The 21,268-nt window shown below is 44.1% G+C and overlaps 1 protein-coding gene across 1 annotated transcript in view; it reads left to right on the forward strand.

The window, feature by feature from the left end:
* PRDM15 (PR/SET domain 15) overlaps positions 1-21,268 on the forward strand; it is an 852,733-nt gene that overhangs the window by 132,028 nt on the left and 699,437 nt on the right. The window contains exons 5-6 of the mRNA XM_044071950.1: positions 6,923-6,952; positions 7,293-7,415. Coding sequence (XP_043927885.1) covers positions 6,923-6,952; positions 7,293-7,415 — 153 coding nt within the window. The remainder of the gene's footprint in view (positions 1-6,922; positions 6,953-7,292; positions 7,416-21,268) is intronic.

The raw sequence follows: 21,268 nt of genomic DNA on the forward strand, positions 1-21,268 counted from the left end.
TGACTTCAACTACCCAGACATAGACTGGGAGCACTACTGAAGCCCCAACACCCTCGCCCAGCGGTTCCTAGAATTTATAAACTCAAATGCTATGGAACAACTGGTCACCACTCCCACAAGAGGGGAAAACATATTGGACCTGATCATCACCAACATGGGGACTCTATGTTCCATACCAGAGGTATACCCCTCATTGGTAAGATCTGACAATAAATTAATCTCACTGGACATCCATATCCCGTCCCCATCCCCAGCCAAGGAAACCATGGTAAAGAACTTCTCAAAAGCAAACTTCACACTTCTCAAAACCGAGGTGGAATCCTTCAAAGCCTCCGGGCCAGTGGAAAATATGGCCCAAACCGCAGAATCCTTTACAAACGCTTTCTATGGACACCTACAGGAATGCATGGATCGTGCTATCCCAAATAAAACCAAGACTCATTCCTCCAAAGGCAGGAGACCTGTCTGGTGGACCTCAGCCATAAATAAGCTGTACAACAGAAGGAGGAAGCTACTACATGATAGAGCAAAATCTCAAAAAGGGAAGGCATCTCTGATCAGTACTAGCAAGAAACTACGATCCCTCATAAAATCATTTAAGGCCAGCTTCAAAAGAAAAATTGCACAAGATGCTAAAGATAATCACAAGGCCTTCTTTAGTTATGTCAGGAAACTGGGTGGCAACTCCCAGATATGCTCTGAGTTAGTTCAAAATGACAAAAAAATACACTGAACCCACAGACATTGCCAACATCCTGGCAGACAAGTTCAGTGCAAACCCCCCCCCTTCCCCCCCAAAAGAACAAATGTGAATCCCAACAGAGTGTAGCCTCCCTGACATCACAGATGCACAGGTGAGAGCTGCCCTCTCCAAAGCAAAAAACGCAGCATCAATGGGACCAGACGGTGTCCCGGGCTGCGTTTTACACGAACTCCAAGAAGAACTGAGCCCTCACATAAAGTCACTGTTCAGTCTCAGCCTTACTACAGGATATGTACCCAAGGAATGGCGTACAGCAACAGTGGTCCCACTCCACAAAGGTGGTGCCACAACGGACCCCGGAAATTATCACCCTATAAGCCTGACTAGCCTGGTCTGCAAAGCTATGGAACGTATCATCATGAAACTTACAAACAAAGACATTGGGAACCTCCAAACACTGGATCCTACCCAGTTCGGCTTTAAGGGCAGATCTTGCCTCTTGAACCTGGTTGACTTCTTTGAAACAGTCACCAAGGCCATAGATGAAGGGAAGGTAGTCCACACAGCCTACCTGGACCTCACAAAAGCCTTCGACACAATACCCCACTCAGGCATCATAAATAAGCTCACCAGCTTAAATATCAACCCCTATGTCACAAGATGGGTTGCAAACTGGCTCAGGGATAGAACTCACGTGGTCAGAATTGCAGGTGCCATGTCAGACTCTAAACCAGTTACAAGTGGCGTCCCACAAGGCTCAGTCCTGGGACCTCTCTTGTTCGGTATATATTTCTCTGAGGTACAGGCTAACATGGGAGGACTATGGCTGACCATGTTTGCAGATGACTGCAAACTGGGTGCCATAATCGACTCGCCGACTGACACAAGCATCCTCCAAAAGGGTCTCACAGAGACGGATAACTGGTGCCAGAGCCATGGCCTAAAGCTAAATGCCGAAAAGTGCATAGTCATCCCCTTTGGGAAAAACAAAGTGGCCACAAATTACCACATAGGTGGTAATCCATTAAGTACGGAAGAAGTAATTAGGGATTTGGGGACCCAAGTAGATAGCAATCTCTCCTTTGACAATCACGTTGCCAAAGTGGTTAGAAAGACCTTCTATATAGCCCACCTTATCACAAAAGGGTTCACATCTAGATCCAGAGAGGTCATTGTGCCCCTCTACTCATCACTCATCAGGCCCATAATTGAATACAATGCCCCATTTGGGATGTACCTTACCCGACACCTGCAGCAACTGGAAAGACCCCAAAAGTACCTCACCAAGAGGATCAAGGGACTCAAACACATGCCCTACGCTGTTAGGCTAAAGAAACTCCAGCTCTACTCAGCTGCTTACCGCCTACTCAGTGGTGATCTGTGCCTGACGTATAAAGCCATGTCCAACCCAGAATTAATGGACATGCTCCACCTCAGGAAATACAAATCCCTTAGAGCTACACACTCCAGGGACTTAAACCTCAGCACAGAAATAAATAGGACATGCTGGAGGGACAGATTCATATCCCAGAGGCTCCCCTCACTCTGGAACAAAATCCCAATCCATGTTAGGCAGAGTCCCTCAATGACCCTCTTCAAGAGAAATCTTGACGAGTGGATGGGAGATTGTAGGTTTACCCCTGGTATCTCTTCTGTGTCCCTACTAGACAGAGGCACAGTAAGCTAATCTCAAAAGGGCTATCTTCTGTGACCTACTATGCAGAGGTACAGTCAACTAATCTAAAAGGGTGGCGAAAGCCAAACACACTCTGGCTAGGCTTATAAATGCCCTAGGGCAGATAGCCTAGTATCAACCTATGAACCTATAATAACAGTGGTGTATCAGGGGGTCCTAGAAGGGAAAATATAACAAAAGAGGGTAAATTTCTGAAGAAATATATAAGAATATTTGTTATGGAAGATGCAATTTCATTAGCAGGAACTCAGAATTTACATATACGAAATATTGAAAACATCCTTGAATAGGCCTCTACCAACTTCAGCCATGAAGCTATTATACTTGGAGATTTTAACCTTGACTGGACTACCTGCTTTTCTAACCCCCCTACTAACTTTATAAACCTCTACAATTTCTGTCAAAAAAATTAACCACCCCACACGCATCGACAAACACACCAACAGGCAATCCATTCTTGACTGGATTTTAACAAACAAATCCAATATTAGCTATGATGCTGGTGTCTCCCTGACACACTAAGTGATCACTTCCCTCTCTACTTGATTAGAAAACATACACGCATAACTTTTCATTTCAATACATTCACAATAAAAAACAGTTTTCTCTACCTTATTTAATACTCTTCGTCAACAATATGACTGGGCACCTCTAAACACACTTCAGTTTAACCGTGCAGTACAGTACTTCAATAATGCTTTCCTACAAATACTTAATGATCTAGCCCCAATTAGAAAAATTCGTACCATATCCAAACAACATCCCTAGTTGTTAAAAGACACAATTCTTCTACTAAAACAAAGGAATAATAGAAGTAAACAAAATCTCATTACCTACCAACAACTTTGAAATCAAACCAAAAAACTAAATAAACAAGACAAAAAACCTACTTCTAAACAAGTCAGCTAAAATACCAGAAAAATCTCTAAAGATTCCGGCAAACAATAAACCTCCTTCTCAACCCAGGAAAACCCACTACCCCAGCCCCAACTCTGACTAACCCAAATGATTGCATAGCCACTCAATTTAACTCTTCATTTTATTAACTCAGTAACCTCTATACTAAACAGAACACCTAATAAGCCTCTGTACATACCTCAAACCTCCAACAGCAATTCTACCCTCCTCTATATCAAACCTGTCTAAACAAGTTATGTTAAAAATCTCCTTTCTAAACTAAAACCTTGCACAGTAGCTGCAGGCCAGCTACCTGGTGACTCTCTGCAACTAGCTGCTACTTCCATCCCTTACCCTATATCTATTCTCATTAACCATTCTATCTCTGAACAGTACGTACCACTTCTCTGGAAAATATCTCGTGTCGTACCCTTACATAAAGGCGGTCCGTCTACTAATGTATCCAACTACCAACCCATAGTCATTTTGTCACCACTTGCCAAAATCTTAGAAAAATGTATACACAAACAGATCTTAGACCACTTTCTGTCAAGTAATCTATTATCTAGTATGCAACATGGCTTTCGACCTAGGCATAACACCAGTACAGCTCTAATTAGCTTTACTAATACCATAAATCAACTCAAAAACAAAAAACAGCTAGTCTCTGCTACCTTCCTAGATAATGTCAAAAACATTTGACACTGTATCTCATCAAATACTTCTCAATAAACTGGCTTTCTACCACTGCAGCTCTGAAGCCCTAAGCTGGTTTCATAGCTACATGTCAGATAGGAAACAAGCCACTTTATGGGACAATAAACTCTCCCCCCAGCTTACCTATATGTGTAGGAGTCCAACAAGGATCTGTCCTTGGCCCACTTTTATTCACAATTTTTACCAGTGACTAAACACCTCAGCAAATCCAGCCTCAATCATACAATATACTGACAATGCTAATCTGCTCTGCCCCCTCTATCAAGAAACGCCAAGAAAAAACTCAGGCAGCCCTCCGCAATATTGAAAACTAATTAACAGCCCATCAACTTATACTTAACCCCAAAAAAAACAAGCTTCTGGTCTTCCATAATATCTCAACAGCAACCGAACAACCACCTATCTCTATTTCCTCCTCCAGTGGCACAAAAATAGAACCTGTTAAACATACAAAACGTCTTGGTGTCACAATTGATAGTGGACCTAAGTTTGACAAACACCTTGCACTAGCAATTAAAAAGTGTCAGACTGGGTTCTCTCTATAGGGCTAAACTGTATCTTAATGACCATACCAGACTCGCAACAGCCAGAACCTATCTCTTATCTTCCCTGCTTTACTGTTCACAAATATTTACCAATCTTTGCAAATCTGAACCGAATAGCCTTGAATCTCGCTATAACAAAATAGCCAAATTTGCCACTAATCAGTCTCAATGATCTCACCATTGCTCTGCCCTTCTCCAGATGAACTGGTTAGATCTCCCTTGCCTGCTTACTCTGACTCAGCTACTAACTGCCCATACAGTCTTATACAAACCTGACCTTATCCAACTCTACACTAACCTAAAATCTCTTAGGTCTGCTGGTAAAGTATTGTTGAAGGTTAACAAAACCAAAAACTCTCACGGCGTCTCCTTATACTCTCATATCATTGCCAAACACTGGAATTGTCTACATCAGCATATTCTGTCCATCAATGATACACATTCATTTAAACAGTCCCTAAAGGAATATTTCACCAAACATAGGCTTTGCTCATGTTCTCCACCAGGCTAACTAATTTAACCCCTTACTGTCTAACTTCCTTCTCTCCACCACCCTTGTCAATATTTCTTGGCAATTGAGCCTTCTTAGCTTCAGTTTGTGATATTTTTATCCTGAAAAAAGTATATATATTTTTGTTTTGTCTGTATGAATAGTATAAGTTTATTACTACCATTGCTATATGCTTTTAGATACAATGTCAAGGAACTTGTGTTTGAATTCCTATTGTAATTGTCACAAATACAAATGGATAATTATGTAATCTTCCTTGGAGCTTTTCTCCCCAGGTCTCCACTGAAAATGGGCTTCTGGCCCAATCGGACACTACCCGGTTATCAAATGTAAATAAATATTATTTCTTAAATACGGTAACTGTGTTAGACTGCATAGAAATTATATTTCACAGGAACGTGCATTTAATTGAACGCTTTGAGACCATCCGATAACTATATCAGAATATGCACCAAAATAAGCTGTGATAAAGATGCAGGCCCATTGGTGCTGTACAAAATATCTGTAAAAAAGCACAGTTTAGGGAATGAGTATGGAGTATGATTAGAGAGTTATAAAGGAAGATAGAAGTTACTGTAGAAAGTATATCTAGTTTTGTGTAAAATAAAAAATTAATTGTAAAGAGCACAGTAAAATTAAGAGCACAAAAGATGTAGAAAAGAAGTAATAGGAATTATTTACAGGGGTTGATAGTGTTCAGAGGTTTGCAGGAGAAGGAAAACCTCACAGAACAAGAAGAGGAGCTTCTCCAGAGTGTTAAAGGATAAGTAAATGAGTAGATGGATAGCACACATAATTTTATAAAGTTTTCTGTTTAACTATCTATTTTTGATAATGACTGTAGAGTACAACAACTTTTATCCTAACTAATCAACAGAAATTAATAATAGTTGTAGTCAAACTTAGCAAGCTTTTACAACAGAAATAATTAGGGAGCCTATAGATGGTTTGGAATTTTATGAAATTATTATAAAGCAAAGGAATAGCAAAACCAAGCAAAAGCACAAATGGAAATATTTATGGGAAGCTCAGTTATGCCAACTTTAAAGGAAGATGAGGCTTAGTAAGTAACAGCTAAGATTGGAAAAAATGAAATAAAAGCCATGGTTATGATCAGTCAATAGGGAAGTCTCCAGGAAGAAATGATATTCCTTTGGAAAGTTGTTCGGGGGGGGGGGGGGGGTGATAAAGATTTGGAAAGCTTTGTTTAACAATATTTTAGAACAGAGGGAAGTATGAACATCTCGGAAGTGGCTGTATTTCTGAAAGCGGGTGAAGACCCTTTACCTAGACCCATTTCAATTTAAACCATGATTATAAGGATTTATATGGAGGATATATGAAGGCTTAGGTGGTAGAATTAAGGTTGGAGGGTTCTCCTCCAGCAAGCTGTGAGTGAAGAGGGGAACAGGTCGTCTTTCTCCTCTGTTGTTATGGAATTCATTATCAAAATGTTGTCTTACTAAATCACTGTTTTCATCACTTTAATATAAGATTGTCTTCTTGTTTAAGTACTTTTTGCTCTTCCCTGGCTTGTATGTTCTCGTACACCCATGGCTAGAGGACTATCCCCATGGCTTAAAATGCCATGCCCACAATGTCTGATTCTAAAGCCATTGTCATGCAAACCTCTTGCAAGCCTCCACTTCCACAGGGGTAGTTTGACTGACAGGGGCTTTCATTTTTCTTCCCCCAGCATAAGTGCACTGAAGTTAGACGCTCACTTTTACCCTCCCCTGTCTGGCTGGTCTAGCACCTGAGCCGGTAGTCAAAGCTTCATTTCTTTACACTACAGAGCCAAGAGCCATGGATTTTTTTTTATGTGATATACTTTTAATTTTTACTTGCCATAGGATTTGCCAAAGCTCTGGAGTTGCGAGCACGTACTGCAAGGCCAACATGTAGCTTATAAGATGTTGATAGTACAATAGGATGGAATCCAAGCCATTTCTCTTATTCAGATTTATAAAGCCCACTTATTTGTGTGATTTTGGAGACCTTACAGAAAGGAGGACAATCAGGGATGAGGAGAGTGCTCATTGTAAGTTTGCTAAGATGGTGAGCAGATGTCAGATAATAAAGAAAGGGTATATTTGTTCTTTTGATAAAATAATGGAGCAAAAGGATATGATATCAAACTTTTTTGCTAGGCTTTTGTTATCTCTAAAACCAAATTAAATGAACAGGAGAAAAAGGCAACTAAATGTCATTTTTTCCCTACAGAAGTGCATTCTATACTGCACCAGATTGGAAATGAGACAAGCAGAAAATGCATCAAATTTGCCGGTGCTGTTGTTCCAAACAATGCACTCAGGGACTGTGTTATGCCTTCTAGTAACTGTGAAGGTGAGGAGGAAGAATTATATTTGCATTTCATTTGGTTGCAGTATTCCAAAGTCTGTCATTTTCCACCCACTTAATTTGTTTAATTTTATATTCTTTATTAAAATGGCTTTTTTAAACCTCCAGCTGAACTGTAGCTAGATTATCTGATACCCTGTGCAGTTCCATGAACTGGAGCCTCGCTTAACTCAAAGTTGAAGAGCAAAGAAAAAAGTTGAAAGTCCAAAAATATAACTTCTTTTCTGACTCTGTAGCAAGCAACTTGGTTTTAAATCACCACATCCTAAGTGCTTCACTGTCAGAACTTGCTGATTGTACCCCGTAGCACTTTGTTTCCAGGGCAGCTACCTCCTTCTCCCTGTCATAGTTACACCTCTGCCCCTCCCTTACTGCAGTAGTCAGTGTATTCTAACATCCCTTTCCCACCCACAGCCTCTCTCCCTGTTTTTTCATCATGCAAATGAAGAAAGCTGGTGGAGGGCATTTGCAAAGCCGACTTCATGTTGCTGTCTTTGGAGGTTAATAGTATATTCTTGTTAACTTGATCATTGTTTTCTGTGTCAAACTACCTGACTACAAAGCAATGTCCCTGTTTGTTTTTCTTATTTTTGAAGCTTTTATTGTTTATCGTGTTTTTAAATGCATTTTGCACTGGGTGTGTTTAGTGTACACTGATATTTTCACCTAGAGCCACAGTAGAGCTAGAGTGATGCTAGAGTGGCATAGCACACTACTGTGGCTCAACTCCCTGCAGGCAAAAAGGTGATATATGGATGCACACACTAGGAACTTCTTTGCTGCCAGACTGAACGCCATTGTTAAACTTCAGTCTGAACGCCTTTCTGGTGTGCTGGTTACCAAGCAGTGTTCAGGTAAGTGTCGCATTGTGGTTTCTCCTAATCTTTCTGTTTTATTTAGTGCTGGCTGGGTTTGTGTAACCCCGAAAGGGAAGATGTCAGTGTGGGAGGCAGATTCCCCATAAAGACTGTGAAGACCAGTGTCTGTTCTGTTTGGGTGCTTCCCACAACCATATGAAGTGTCCTATCTGCCAAGCTTTTGTCCCAAAGACCCTACGTAGTCATCTCTCCATATTACCTATTTACCTTAGAAACCAATGTCTTAAGCTGTTGGTTGCAGGTGCTATGGCAGAGTCTTCCCATCCCAGGGGTCAGACATCAGCTAAGAAACAAGCCAGAAAACTTAGGTCTGATACAGCTGCTGTCCAGCCCCCTGGACATCTCTCTGTCATGGCTATTGAAAGCCCAGAGGATTATTCAGTGGTTGCTTCAGATTCCACTGTCATGACCCTGTTGAATGCCAGTGTGAATCTGACTTCTTGCATGTCCTCAGAGGCTTCACACATGGCTGTTCCAGACATTGAGGGGGAGCCTCGGCTGATTATATCTGAGGGACATTCCACAGATCTTGGTCAGGTCGGAGATCCCTACTATACTTATTGAGTATTACCAAGGGTCTGACCCTCCCAGGGGTTTTGTGCAGATGTCCCGTGGAAAAAGAAACAGAAAACCAAGCATTTTTCCTCTGCAGTTAATGATCTCCAGCCTGAATGGCAGGATTTTACTTGGGGGTTGTTTAATACTTTATTGGTCTTAAAATATTTTCAAGGGGTGTCTGTGCCTGCCCCTCCCTGGTCTTCCAGCCTTCTTAAAAGACCCAGGAAACTGGACTCCTGATGAGGATCAGGATTCAGGAGAGGAGTCTCTAGATTACGCTGCTCAAATCCCTTCCCCCTTGGACTGTGGTTCAGAGGAAGAGGAATCTATTAGTCCAGATTCCTCTTTAGAGGAACTCTCCTTTGAGGACACTGTTACCTGTATGATGGAATTCAAGTGAGATGGCTCTGAAGTCTCTGCTATCCAAAAAAAAAGGTATTATGAGCTTCTCCAGATGAAGTCTCCTAAACCTTATGCTGTTTCCCCTGTTCTGGTTGGCCACCTGGATACCTTTTTAGCAGCTTCTGTGGCCCCTGATTCTCAGCCTCCTGCTCCCAAGAAACCTGATAGGTTTTACAAGGTGTCTGATGAATGTAAATGTATTTAAAATGCCCTTCTGCTGACCCCCTCCATAGCATCTGTCTTTCCTGACAACAAGCCCTCCAAGCTGTTGCCCACTACCAAGCTGCTTCCTTCAGATAAGGGTAATAGGGCCATGGAGCGGTTGGGGAGAGCTTGAATGGTGCACTGAATCAGAAAAGAATGGAGCAACTTTTGGGCCATTAACTAGCAGACTCACATAATCAGGTGTGTTTTGGTTCTCCTTTCTCAGGTTCCTCAAGTAGTTTCATAGTTTCCTACCTTCCTGCCTTTAGGGGAAGGATTCTGCCCCTTCTCTGTTGGTTTTACCTCTCAAATTGCCTGCCACTCTGTTAGATGCAGCTGATGCTTCCTCCGGGTCTGCTGCTTTTGATTCTGGTATGAGGTGTTACTCTTGGCTTCATCTTCAGGTTATGTCTGATTACTGTTGGATGCTCCTTTGGATAAAAAAAAAATTCTGCTGCTGAAATCAAGTCTCTCCAGGATAAGGGTAAAGCCTTTCAGGAGTTGAAACAAAGTTTTGTTTCTCATATTCTTAAGTTTCAGAGGAATTACCCCTCCAAATCTGCTTTTGTTCAGAGGCAGTCTAGTCCTTCACCCAAAAGAAAAAAGAGCTCTAGGTGTGTGCCTCCTGCATAATCTACTCAAACCCCTACTTCCCAGAAACCTACTTTTCAGGATAAGTGAGGTTCCGTTTGACAGTTTGCTTCCCCTTTCCCTTGGCCAGGTTCCGTTATTCCTCCATCTTTCCCTTTCTTTTCCAAATTGGTTGAAGATCACAACAGACTTTTGGGTTATCTGCCAAGGATATTTCATGGATTGAAAATCCCTTCCTCCCTTTTTGGGCATCCCTCAACCTCCTAAGAAAAACTTCCTCTTTTTACCAGAGGTGCTCCATTCTTTTTTGATTCAGGGCACCATTCAAGTTGTATTCCCTCCCCAGATAGCAAAGGATTTTTATTCCAGGATGTGTTCAAGTCCCAGAAAGGAGAATCCTTGGAGGCTAATTCTCGACCCTTCCCAGCTCAACACCTTTTTCAAGATTCCTTCCTTTTGGATGCTGTCTCTTCAGACTTTATGTCCCCTTCTTCTACCCCAGGCCTTTTTAGTCTCTCTGAATCTCAGGGATGCCTACTTTCATATCTCCATCCTTCCCGTTTTCAGGAAATTATGATGTTCTTCATGTTTCACTGCTGCAGTCATCACATTTGGGTTATCCTGCCAGGGGTAGCCCTCAGTCGGCCCAAATACCAGAGTCTTAGTATTTCTGCATCGGTTGCTGTCACTCCAGGACTGACATCAGGTCGTCACTGGTATAAAATCAGGCAGCCGACGCCATTACATCAGTCTTTCTTGCCTAGGAGCCCAAAGCAGAAGCAGTTCATACAAGTGCCGGTCTGTTTCCGAATTGAAGTTGAAGTTTTCTAAAGCTAAGTACCCCATTGGGGATCCTTTTTTCTTGCTCTAACCGATGTCAAAAAACGTTAACAATTGTCTCGCCTGTGGAAAGCAAATACCACACCGAGACTTCCATTCTTACTGCGTCACCTGTTTAGGCCCAGACCACGACATCCCCCGCTGTCGCTTTTGTGCTTTGTTCAATGCCAGAACTATACGTCGTCAGGCCCTTATTGTAGCTAGATATTTTCGCTCACAGTCCTAGAATTCCAATATGGCTTCGGTAAGCCATCTGACTACCGATCTTCTGAAAAAAATGCAAGGATAAAGAAGAGACAAGACCGCACAGGTCCAAAACTGTCGACAACACTTCCGTTAAGCTAGTCTTCAGTTCTCCGGTCCTCAGTGAGGCGCTTTTGCAGCCCTTGATACCTGCTTCTGTGGATTCACAGGCCGCTACTGAGACCCTTTCGGAGTCCAGTATGCCGCGGGACTCTTCTTTGACTAAGGATCCTGTGGATGTCTCTACCTTGGATGGGTTCCTTAGCCACTGAGCAGGCACCTGCTTCTGAGGAAGTACTTCATAGTACCGATACTAGACACAGACCGACGACTTATCTCGCGTCTTCAGTTCTTTCAAAAACAACCAAGTTTATAAGGCCCAGGGTACAAACCACACCCAAAAAAACAACGACCCAAGCTCAGGCCCCTGCTTCCTTGCCTCGTTCTCAAATGCTTAAAGTGGCAGAAGACCTTATAATGCTTATTAGGGGAAGCCAGGCTAACCCTTCCAAAAGAAAAAAGAGACTTGTCCCCAGTAGTTTTATCTGAACAGGAGTCCGATGACTCTGATGCATCTGAATATGAAGATATGCAACCCCTCTCTGCTTATGAGGATTTTGATGCAGAGGAATCCATCCCTTCAGCCTCTCCACCCAAGGACTTTTCCTTTGGGGAACCCTGCATTCTTTAAGGGAGCATTTCCAATGGGAATGTCAGGACTATCCTTAGACAAAAAAGAGACTCGGGGAATTCTTAGATCTACCACAGCATAGACCTCTGGCTATTCCTCCTGTCCTGGCTGTTGTGGATGATGTTTTTATGGAATCCAGTCTGACTCCTGACACCCTCCCACCTGCTCCCAGGAAACCTGACAGGTGTTATAGAGTCCCTAACTCTCACAAATTTCTTTTCAAAAATCCTACTGCTGACCCAGAGGTCATCTCTCAAGGATCTAAAGGAATCAACGCAGCTTCAGCTAAGAATCCCACACCCTCAGATAGGGATTCCCGAGCATTAGACAGATAGGGTAAAAAAGTATACACCTCTGCTACTCTTGCTATAAGAGCATTAAATTTTCAGTTCCACATGCTGAAATTTCAGCAACATACCATGAAACTCCTCAAACAAAAAATATCTTCTTTTCCTGCTTGTGCAGAAAATAGAGTTACAAGAGTTAATGCATTCTGCAAGTCAAGTAAGTAAGCACACCTTACAATGTGGTTTTGATGCCCTAGAAGCATCTTGCAGGGCCACAGTTACTGGTTCTGTCCTTAGAAGGCATGCTTGGCTTAAGGAACAGACCTTGCCAGACCATGCCAAATCCAAATTATTGGACGCACTCTTGAACAAAGACAACTTATTTGCCACCAAGGCAGAAGAGGTCTTAAAATAAGATGGAAGAAAAAGCTAAATCTATGCAGACAGTTAAAGACTTCTTACAGGTCCAGCCACCGAGGTTCAGTAGGCATTGCCCTTCCAAGCACTGGTCCTTTCCTGCCCCCTCCAGGCCAGCTCAGCTCAGACCCAGGGGAAGCAGATCCCCCAGACAACAGCTCCAGGGAATGCAGACATCTAAGCAATGGAGTTCCACCTCTCCTAAAACATGGAGTGCAAAGCCATCCCTTTATGGTAAGAACTCACAATGACTTTACACTTCCACCCCCTCCCTCTGCCCACCTGCTCGTGCCCCTAGGAGGAAAACTCTCCTTCCACGCAAGCAACTGGGCCACCATTACCAACGACCGCTGGGTCCTCAACATAGTGTCCCAGGGATACAAATGTTATTTCCACACTCTGCCAACCCCAAAAGGGTTCCCAGATCTTCTTCCAAACCAATGGGCAGAGGCCAAAAAGCAAGTCCTTTCCCTGCTCTCCATGAGGGCAATAGAGCATGTTCCTTCAGAACAGATAGGCCAAGGTTTCTACTCCAGACTCTTCCTGGTATCCAGAAAAGAGAGCACATGGCACCCCATCCTCAATCTATCCATTCTAAACACCTTTCTGGTGATACAAAATTCAAAATGCTCACCCTCCAGCAATTTCTACCTATGCCTTCCAAGGATGCTTGGTTAGCCACCCTAGACCTAAAAAAGGCCTACCTACACATCCCAGTCAGGGAATCATGCAGGAAATACCTATGTTTCAGGGCAGGATCTGTGCACTTTCAGTTCTCTGTGCTTCCCTTTGGCTTATCTACTGTTCCCAGAGTTTTCACAAAATGTCTGGCTCCCGCCATTGCTTTTTTTTTGCAGACAAAGAAATATTCAAATTTACCCCTACTTAGACAACTGCCTAATTTCAGGCAGACAGTCAGGAAAAGCTGCTACAGCACCTGACCTTTGTAAATGACCTACTTATCTCCCTGGGGTATACTATCAACGAAAAGAAATCAAAACTAGTCCCCACACAAAAAATTGTATTCCTGGGAGCAAGCCTGGACACAGCATCCCGGATGGCATTCCTTACTCCAGAAAAACAAGCCTACCTGACTGGCTACTTCTCTCAACTAGCCACCAGAACCCAGTTATCCGCAAGGAAAATCCTGCAAGCTCTAGGGTTCATGGCATCTTGCATTCTACTCTTTCCATAGGCCAGACTGCATATGTGGAAACTACAATGGTACCTAAAAAGCCTTTGGTGTCAGCACCCTCAAGACCTGGAAACTCTTATACTAATGATACCATGTCTAAGGAAAGATTTTCTTTGGTGGGCAGTAGGATGCAACCAAAACAAGGGACTTCCCTTCTCACAACTCCACCTTGCCCAGACCCTCACCACAGACTCGTCAGACTATGCCTAGGGTGCTCACCTGGACATCAGGTGCATTCAGGGCCAATGGAGCCCAAATCAAATACATCTGTACATCAATCAAAAAGAGATGTTAGCTGTTCAGCATGCCCTGACAGCTTTCAGACCCCTACTCTACCCGGGGCCTCTACTGATCAAAACAGACAACACCACAGTGATGTGGTATATAAACAAGCAGGGAGGAACTCACTCTTATCCTCTCTGCAGGTTTGTCATGACCCTTTGGCACACAGCTTCAGCCATGCAACTACACCTGTTAGCACAATTCCTGCCAGGCTGTCTAAACTCTCTGGCAGACAACCTAAGCAGAAACCTGCTAGACCCACACGAGTGGCAGCTAGACCACAGAACCTTCACCCTTGTAACCCAGAAAAGGGGCACCCCGAAGGTCGACCTGTTTGCCACCCACTCCAGTCATCAGTTCAGCAAATTCTGCACCAGGGAACCTCACAGCAAAGGCCTGGAAAGTGGATGCTCTATCCTTCCAGTGGGTAAACCTCTCAGTCTATGCATTTCCCCCCTCTGCCACTCATTTCAAGGGTACTGCTCAAAATAAGGGAGGAAAAACCAAGGGCAATCCTGATTGCCCCAGACTGGCCATGCCAGCACTGGTACCCACTGCTGCACAGCCTGTCACCCCTGGCACCTCAGATCCCAACACTCCTGACACAGCGGAATGGACAATTCATGCATCCCCCAATTGCAGACCCTCAAACTGGCAGCCTGGCTTATTCCCTGACCTCTCCTCAAGCTGCCAGCCCAAGCAAACAAGTTCTAGATGTAATATGTGAGGCCAGATGCCCCAGCACTACAAAATCCTATGCTGACAATTGGAAAAGGTTTTGCACCTGGATCCAGGCTAAGGGAGCCGGAACGGCACAGCCCTCCCTAGCTCTCAGCCTGGATTACCTGGCAGACCTACTACACAGGAGTCTATCCTGCTCTTCTATTAAAATTCATACCTCACCCATCCCTGCTCATTTCAGCACAGAGCCACCTCTCTTCTCACACCCTCTCATCAAAGGGTTTATATCACGTAATCAAAACATGATATCATCAAATGCCATAACATCGAACTGGTAACCTCGAACGCTGAAAACACCGAAAGCTGAGAACAGTGATTTTTTTTTCCCTCGGAGAAAAAAAAAATCACTGTTCCAGCACACAACACAAAACACAAAAACACTAAAAACTATTGCTAATCTGGGGGGCTTTGCCCCCACACCCCCCAACGTGGGGGGCTGTGCCCCCCACACCCCCCTACTTAAATATACCAACTCCGAGATAGTACCACAGTGGAGGAAATAGCAAAGTGGCGGAAACAACCCACCGAATTTTCCCTGGAAAAAAATCTATGTTCTGCGGCTTCGCTATTCTCAGTCTTGGAGGTTTTGGGTTCGATATTATAACATTCAATGTCTTGCAACTTTGATGTTATGATATAAACCCTCATCAAACAGTTCCTAAGAGGGGCAAACAACCTAAGGCCATCCAGAATAGCTCCTACCCGAGCTTGGGACCTTCATTTTGTGTTGGAAAAGCTCACCCTGCCCCCCTTTGAACCTGCAGTTTCAACAGAGTTAAAATTTCTCTCTTGGAAGACTGCCTTGCTTATGGCCATCACTTCAGCTAGAAGAGTATCGCGCTACAAGCACTTATGGCTGTAGGGCCCTTCATCATTTTCCATGCTGACAGGGTCTCCCTTAGGACTAACCCATCCTTAAATCCTAAAGTGGTGTCCAGTGTGGCTGTCAACCAATTCATTAATTTGCCCACCTTTGTCCCTAACCCACAAAACAAGGGGGAAAGGATTCTGCACTCTAGATGTGCACAGACAGATCAGATTTTTCCTGGACAGGACTAAATCTTTTAGAAAAACTGATCAGTTGCTAGTCAGCTTTGCTGCAGGAGCAGAGGGCAAGGCCATATCCAAACAAGCAATCTCCAAATGGATAGCACACTGCATCCATTTCTGCTACAAATAGCACGGGAATCCACCCCAAAGTGGGTCAGGACAGATTCCACCAGAACTACCTCCACCTCTGCAGCTTTTCTCAGAGGGTTCCCCACCAGGGACATCCTGGAGGCTGCAACATGGACATCTGTTCATACCTTCACCAAGCATTACCACCTGCCTATCTTCTCCAAATCCAGGGCATCCTAGCCAGCCTCCAGTCTTCTTGACTGCCTCCACCCTCTTCTTCAGCTTTGGGAATCAACCCAAATGTGATGACTGCACCAGTGAAACATGACGAACGTAGTACAGTTGTGTACACTTACCATAAATGTAGATGTTCGAGTGTATTCACTGTTGCAGTCCTGGTTTCCCTCCCTCCACCCCCCTTGTCTCTCTCTCTTTCTACTGGTTGCGTTCATCCACCATAATGTAGCTCCCTATGGTGGGTTCCTAACTGTTAGGGCAAGAAAAACTGATGTAATGGCATCAGCTGCCTGATTTTATACCACTGATGACCTGACGTCAGTCCTGGAGCGACAGCGACTGATGCAGAAATACTAAGCCTCTGGTATTCGGGCCCACTGAGAGCTTCCCCTGGCAGGATAACCCAAATGTGATGACTGCAACAGTGAATACACTATCTACATTTATAGTAAGTGTACACAACTGTACTTTTCTCTGTTTATTTTCCTTGCATTTTCAGATGTTCATCGTGTTACACTGCTGCAGTCATCACACTTGGGTTATTCTGCCGTCAGGCGGTCCCGCAGTCGGCCAGAGTTCCAAAGTCTTGGTCCGGCATCGGTTGCTGTCGCCTCCTCCCTGACATCAGTGCGACAGGGGTATAAAAGATGCAGCCGACGCCATTTTCTTCAGTCTTTCTTGCCGCGCGGTGCCCAAAGCAGAAGCAGTTCGCCAGTGCCGGTCGGCCTACTCCTGAGATTTTCATTCCGAATCCAGAACCAAAGTCTTCTAAAAAGCTAAGTACCCCATTGGGGAAACTTTTTCTTGCCTCAGACCAATGTCAGTAAAAGTTAATAACTGTATTTCGTTTGGGAAGCAAATACCTCATAAGGATTTCCACTCCTATTGTATTCTATGCCTAGGCCCTGACCACGACGTCACTGGTTGTCGGTTTTGTGCTAGATTTAACAAGCGCAGTATTAAACGTCGGTTTGATTTTGCCCGACATTATTTTGGTAGAAAATTCAGTTACACCATGCCGTCGGAAATTCCGACGACCGCAATGCATAAAAAGCACAAGGACAAGGACAGGCATCCGAGGCCCAAAACTGACGACGAGGTCTCTTCTAGGCCGGTCGCCGGTTCTCCAATTTTCAGCGAGGCACCTACGCAGCCCCTGACGGCCGCTTCCACAGAACCACAGACCGCATCCGACTCCCAAGTGGAGCTGGCTGGGCCTTCGGATGCACTAGGCCTTCAGCTTACCGATCCTAAAACTTATTGAGGGAATCGAAGTAGCTGAGCAATCCACAGTTACAGAGGGTGTTTTCAGACCTACCCAATTAACCATTAAACCCTCTGTTAAGTCTAAGCCCCCCTTAAAAGCAAAGAAACAGACACAACTCTCTCCAGGACAGGCTTCCATGCCTAAGAAACAAATGCTAAAAATGGCCGAGGACCTAATCACCCTGATTAGGGGGTCCCATCCCCCTCCTGATAAAAGGCCCATACAGGATACAGACTATGAATCTTCTGACCAGGTGTCCATTTCCTCTGACTCTTCCTCGGACCTAGGATATTGTTTACCCCCTTATGAGGATTCTGATGCTGAGGAATCAATTCCGTCAGCCTCTCCGCCCGAGGGTTATTCCTTTGGGGAGACCTTACATGCCATGAGGGAGCATTTCCATTAGGAAGGTTAGGATTATTCAGAATCCAAGAAAAGGCTCAGAGACTTCCTTTTATTGCCTCAACACAGACCCCTTGCTATCCCGCCAGTTCTTGACATTGTGGATGATGTGTACACTGAATCCAGTTTGAACCGTGACTCCTTACCCCCAGCCCCAGTTAAACCAGATAGATATTACAGAGTCCCTGACTCTCACAAGTTTCTGTACAAAAGCCCTGTTGCTGACCCTGAAACTATTTCTCAGGGACCCAAAGGGATTAAGGCTTCATCAGCAAAAAAAACAGTTCCCTCTGACAGAGATTCCAGAGCTTTAGACAGATGGGGAAAGAAGATATATACGTCTGCAACTTTAGCAGTGAGAGCCTTGAATTGCCAGTTTCATGTGCTAAAATATCAGCAATTTTTGATGTCTCAGTTGAAACAAAAGATACTTCCAGATTCAGATCCTCCTAACTTAAAAGTCATGCAGGATTTATTGCATGCTGCTGAACATGTGGGAAAACATACTTTGCAATGTGGGTTTGACTCCTTAGAGGCCTCCTGTAGAGCAGCAGTTACAGGCTCTGTCATTAGAAGGCATGCTTGGTTAAAAGAACATACATTACCAGATCATGTTAAGGTAAAATTATTGGATGCACCTTTGCAGTGGGATGTGCTGTTTGGAGTTAAGGCAGAGGAGGTATTAAAGAATATGGAGGATAAGGCAAAATCTATGCAAACGGTGAAAGATTTCTTACAGGTTCAGCCTCCTCGTTTTAGCAGAAATTGGCCAACAAATAATTGGTCCTTTCCAGTCACAGACAGACCTCAAAGGGGCAGATACAGACGTCCAAGAGGTAGAGGTCAGACACAAGGTCCTTACAGGCCTTGACAGTGGGGCACACCAGGCCAGAAAGAAGGAGAAGACAGGCCTCAATCTTATAAAAAACAAACTCAATGACTTTTCACTACAGCTGCCAAACAGCTCTCTCTTGGCAGCCCCCTTAGGAGGAAAACTGGCACTTTTCTATCACAACTGGCATTGCATCACCAAAGACAAATGGGTTCTCAACATTGTATCTCAAGGTTACAGGTTCCATTTTCACACCCAGCCAAGGCTAAAAGGAATGCCAAATCTGCCACCAAATCAATGGGCAGAGGCTCAAAGACAAATTACAGCACTCATGGACATGAGAGCTATTCAGAAGGTACCACCACAGGAACAAGGACAAGGATTTTACTCAAGACTCTTTCTGGTTCCCAGAAAGGACAAAGCCTGGAGACCCATTCTGGACCTTTCTACACTAAACACTTACCTGGATGTACCGAAATTCAAGATGTTGACACTACGGCAGCTTCTTCCCATGCTGGGCAAGAAAGCTTGGCTCGTGACATTGGACCCCAAAGACGCATACCTGCATGTCCCTATCAGACAAAACTGCAGAAGATACCTCAGATTTCTAGCTGGTTCAATGCATTATCAATTCTCTGCACTGCCCTTTGACTTATCTACTGCACCCAGGGTCTTCACAAAGTGCCTGGCACCAGTAATTGCATTTTGCAGGCAAAAAGGAATTCAAATTTATCCATACCTGGACGACTGCCTGATTCAAGCAGAGAGCAAGGACATTCTACTAAAGCATCTGGCGTATGTAAAAAAGTTATTAAGTTGCCTGGGGTACACAGTAAACGAAAAGAAATCTAAACTAGTGCCCTTACAACAGATAATATTCGTGGGTGCCAGCTTGAACACAATGGCCCAGATGGCTTATCTCACGTCAGACAAGCAAGGACATCTGACTCAATATTTTCAATTAATGGCAACAAAGACCCAGCTCCCTGCAAGAAAAATTCTGCAGGCCTTGGGCTACATGGCATCTTGCATACTACTAATTCCATATGCCAGACTGCATATGAGGAAACTACAATGGTACCTAAAGAGCATATGGTCTCAACACTGTCAAAGTTTGGAAACAGTTATACCACTAATTCCTTGCCTACAACAGGAGTTTCGATGGTGGGCACAAGCTTGTCACCTCAACAAGGGACAGCCTTTCACTCAACCCACAGCCAGGCAAACACTGACAACAGATGCATCGGATTACGCCTGGGGAGCACACATGGCAGGAAAATGTATCCAGGGCGAGTGGCCCACAGAGCAAAGACATCTCCACATCAATCAAAAACAGATGCTAGCTGTACAAAATGCTATTATAGCTTTCAAGGACCTACTGCATCCAGGGCAATTACTACTAAAGACAAACAACACCACAGTTATGTGGTACATAAACAAGCAAGGGGGCACACACTCCTACCCCCTCTGCAGACAAGCTATGACCTTGTGGAACACAGCTCTAAACTACCAAGTTCATCTGCAAGCACAATTCCTGCCAGGAGAGAAAAACACACTGGCAGACGACCTAAACAGAAACATTATGGACCCACACGAATGGGAACTGAACCCACAAATATTCAGAATGATAACACAAAAATGGTGGAAACCGGACATAGATCTGTTTGCTTTCCCAAAGAACTGCCAATTACAGAAATTCTGCACAAGGAGCTACCATCCACAAGCATGGAGAGTGGATGCCCTCTCATTTAGCTGGAAAAAACTAAAAGTATACGCCTTCCCTCCTTTACCCCTCCTTCCAAAGGTACTCATAAAAGCCAGACAGGAAGAGCCAAAAATGATCCTGATTGCACCAGACTGGCCATGCCAGCACTGGTACCCAATCTTAAAGAACTTAACACAAGAACCACCCTGGATTTTGCCTCAAATCCCACAGCTGCTGACTCAGCACAACAATCAGATACTTCACAGCCAGCTAAAGACCTTAAATCTAGCTGCATGGAAAATTCCTTAGTCAAGCAAGCAATGCCTCTCTCCAAACCTGTTATGGATGTCATTCTGGAGGCCAGAAGGCCTAGCACCAGGAAAGCATACTCGGATAAATGGAAGAGATTCTGTACCTGGAACCAAGCACACAGCCTTGACCCTCTTGTCCCAGACATTCCTCAGATACTGCAATACTTAACTGAGATGCTGGACAAGGGCCTCTCTTTTTCATCCATCAAGATCCATGCCTCAGCTATCTCTGCTCATTACAACACGGATCCACCAATTTTTTTCTAATCCTTTGCTCAAACAATACCCCAGAGGGGCTAAAATCATAAGACCGCCCCGTAGAGCACCCACACCAACTTGGGACCTCAACTTTGTTTTGGAAAAATTAACTTTACCTCCTTTTGAGCCAGCTAACACAGCAGAATTAAAATACATCTCTTGGAAAACTGCTCTGCTACTGGCAATAACATCAGCTCGAAGAGTTTCAGAATTACAGGCACTAATGGCAGTGGAACCTTTCCTCATCTTCCACCAGGCCGGGGTGTCTTTACGAACTAAACCTACGTTTATGCCAAAGGTGCTATCAAGTGTGGCTCTAAACCAAACTATTCACTTGACAACTTTCTATCCAAAACCACAGAACAAAGGGGAGAGACA

This window comes from Protopterus annectens, chromosome 5.part0 (genome assembly GCF_019279795.1).
Source record: "Protopterus annectens isolate FY-2018-M chromosome 5.part0, PAN1.0, whole genome shotgun sequence".
Taxonomy (NCBI): Eukaryota; Metazoa; Chordata; order Ceratodontiformes; family Protopteridae; genus Protopterus; species Protopterus annectens.